Consider the following 2,051-nt stretch of genomic DNA (forward strand, 5'->3'; position numbering starts at 1 on the left):
GGTGATGGGGCGGACGGAGAGCTGGTGACCCACAGGCACGAGGTGGACCGGGAGCACACGTTGCGCCTCTACGCCGTGACGCCCACCGACGCCGGCACCTACGTGTGTACGGCGCAGAGCCAGCTGGGCACCGCCGCCGCCACCGCCCGCCTCCGCGTGGAGGGTCAGTGGGGGGACCTCTGTGGCCTCCACCGCCATGGGGACCCAGGGTCATCTGGAGGTCCACGCAAGGGGATCCATCTAATGGGGTTTATCTAACGGGGTTCATCCAAGGGGGTCATCCAAGGTGGTTGTCCATGGGGAGTCTATCCAAGGGGGACCCATCCAAGGACGTCTGTCCAATGGGGTCCATCAACTGACTCATCTAAGGGGGTCCATTCAAGGAGGGTCCATCAAAGGGGGTGCTTTTGAAGGGGGTCTCATCTCAGGAGGTCCGTCTAAAGGCATCCATCCAACAGGATCCATCCAAGGGGTCCGTCCAAGCATGTCCATGTAAGGGGATCCATCTAAGGGGATGCATCCAGGTGGGGGTCCATCCAAGGGTATCCATTCAACAGAGTCCATCTAAAGGGGATCCATCCAAACTGGTTCCTCCAAGGGGATCTATTTAAGGGGGTCTGTCCAAGGTGGGAGGTCCATTAAAGAAGGATCCAACAAGAGGTGTCCATCCAAAGGATCCATCTAAGAGGCATGCCTCAATGGGAGTCTATCATGCGGTCCATCAAAGGAGGTCCATCCAAGAGGTATCCATCCAAAAGATCCATCTAAGAGGGATGCATCAATGGGAGTCTATCATGGGGTCCATCAAAGGAGGTCCATCCAGGAGGTGTCCATCCAAGAGGTCCATTTGAGTGGATCCTTCCAAGGAGACTTGAGGGTCTCCAGGCATGGGTATCTGGGGTGGGTGCTGAGGGACCTTGCTCCTGCCTGGTCCTACCGTTAGCTTCCCTCTGCCCCACAGACCGTCTGCCGACGGGCCAGCGGGAGGCTGCGCCACGGGACCTGCTGGCCGTGCGGTTGCACCTGGACAACGGCACCGCACTGCCCACCGCCGCCGTCTGGCTCCGCTGGCGGGTTGGTGTGATGTCAGCATGTCCCCAGCGGAGGGGTGGGATGGGACCCAGGGCTGAGGCTGGAGCTCCATCCCCGTGTCCCATCTGCCTCCCACCATGCCTCGTAACCCTTCCCATCCCCTCCAGATGTTGACGTCGGCACCGACGCCGGACGGGTACACGGTGCTGTACCGCCGCCTGCTTCCTTCCAGCACCTTCTGGGTCCAGCACGACGCGGGCAAGGAGCTCAGCACCATCATCCCCGCGCTCCGCAGGGGCTACAAGTATGAATTCAAGGTCCGACCCTACGCTGGAGGGACCCAGGGCTTGGAGAGCAACAGCAGGCACCTCTGGATACCTGAGGAAGGTGTGTTGGGCGTGAGGTGCCCCCAGGGATGGCCAAGTGTGGGGAGGTGGGTTGGGGGGTCCCAGGGGTCTCAGCACCGCTGTCCCGGCAGTGCCAAGCGCGGCGCCCCAACGCGTCACCGTGGGCCAGGCTGAGACGGGGAACGGCACCGTGGTTGTGAGCTGGGAACCACCTCCTCCTGAGGCCCACAACGGCGTCATCCGGGGCTACAAGGTTTGGGGTGATGGGGTGGGTGGGTGGGGGCCAAGGAGGGTCCATCCAAGGCAGCTGTCTAAGGGGGATCCATCCAAGAAATGAGCCTATCAAAGGTGGGGTCTATCCAAGGGCGGCCATCCAAGGAGTGCTTTTCCAAGGGGAAAACCATCCAAGGGGTCCATCCAAGAGGGATCTCGATAAGGAGGTTTGTCCAAGGGGGCCATCCAAAGTGGAGGTCCATCCTAGGAGATCCATCTAAGTGGGGAATTCATCCAAGGAGGTCCATCCCAAGGGGTCAATCTAAGGAAGGGGGGCATCCAAGTGGGTCTAACCCAAGGGGGTCCATCCAAGGGGGTTCAACCTAGGGGATTCATCTAAGAGGGTCATCCAAGGGGGATCCATCAATGGGGGGCCATCAAGGGGATTCATCTAAGGGG

The 2,051-nt window shown here is 60.5% G+C and overlaps 1 protein-coding gene across 1 annotated transcript in view; it reads left to right on the plus strand.

Moving 5' to 3' along the window:
- The window catches only part of LOC104281965 (roundabout homolog 1-like), a gene marked incomplete at its 5' end in the record, with an annotated part of 13,022 nt that overhangs the window by 6,841 nt on the left and 4,130 nt on the right, over positions 1–2,051 (plus strand). The window contains 4 exons of the mRNA XM_009880030.1: positions 36–163; positions 962–1,074; positions 1,200–1,419; positions 1,511–1,655. Coding sequence (XP_009878332.1) covers positions 36–163; positions 962–1,074; positions 1,200–1,419; positions 1,511–1,655 — 606 coding nt within the window. The remainder of the gene's footprint in view (positions 1–35; positions 164–961; positions 1,075–1,199; positions 1,420–1,510; positions 1,656–2,051) is intronic.

The sequence above is a fragment of the Charadrius vociferus genome, unplaced genomic scaffold, assembly GCF_000708025.1.
Source record: "Charadrius vociferus isolate BGI_N301 unplaced genomic scaffold, ASM70802v2 scaffold1712, whole genome shotgun sequence".
Taxonomy (NCBI): domain Eukaryota; kingdom Metazoa; phylum Chordata; class Aves; order Charadriiformes; family Charadriidae; genus Charadrius; species Charadrius vociferus.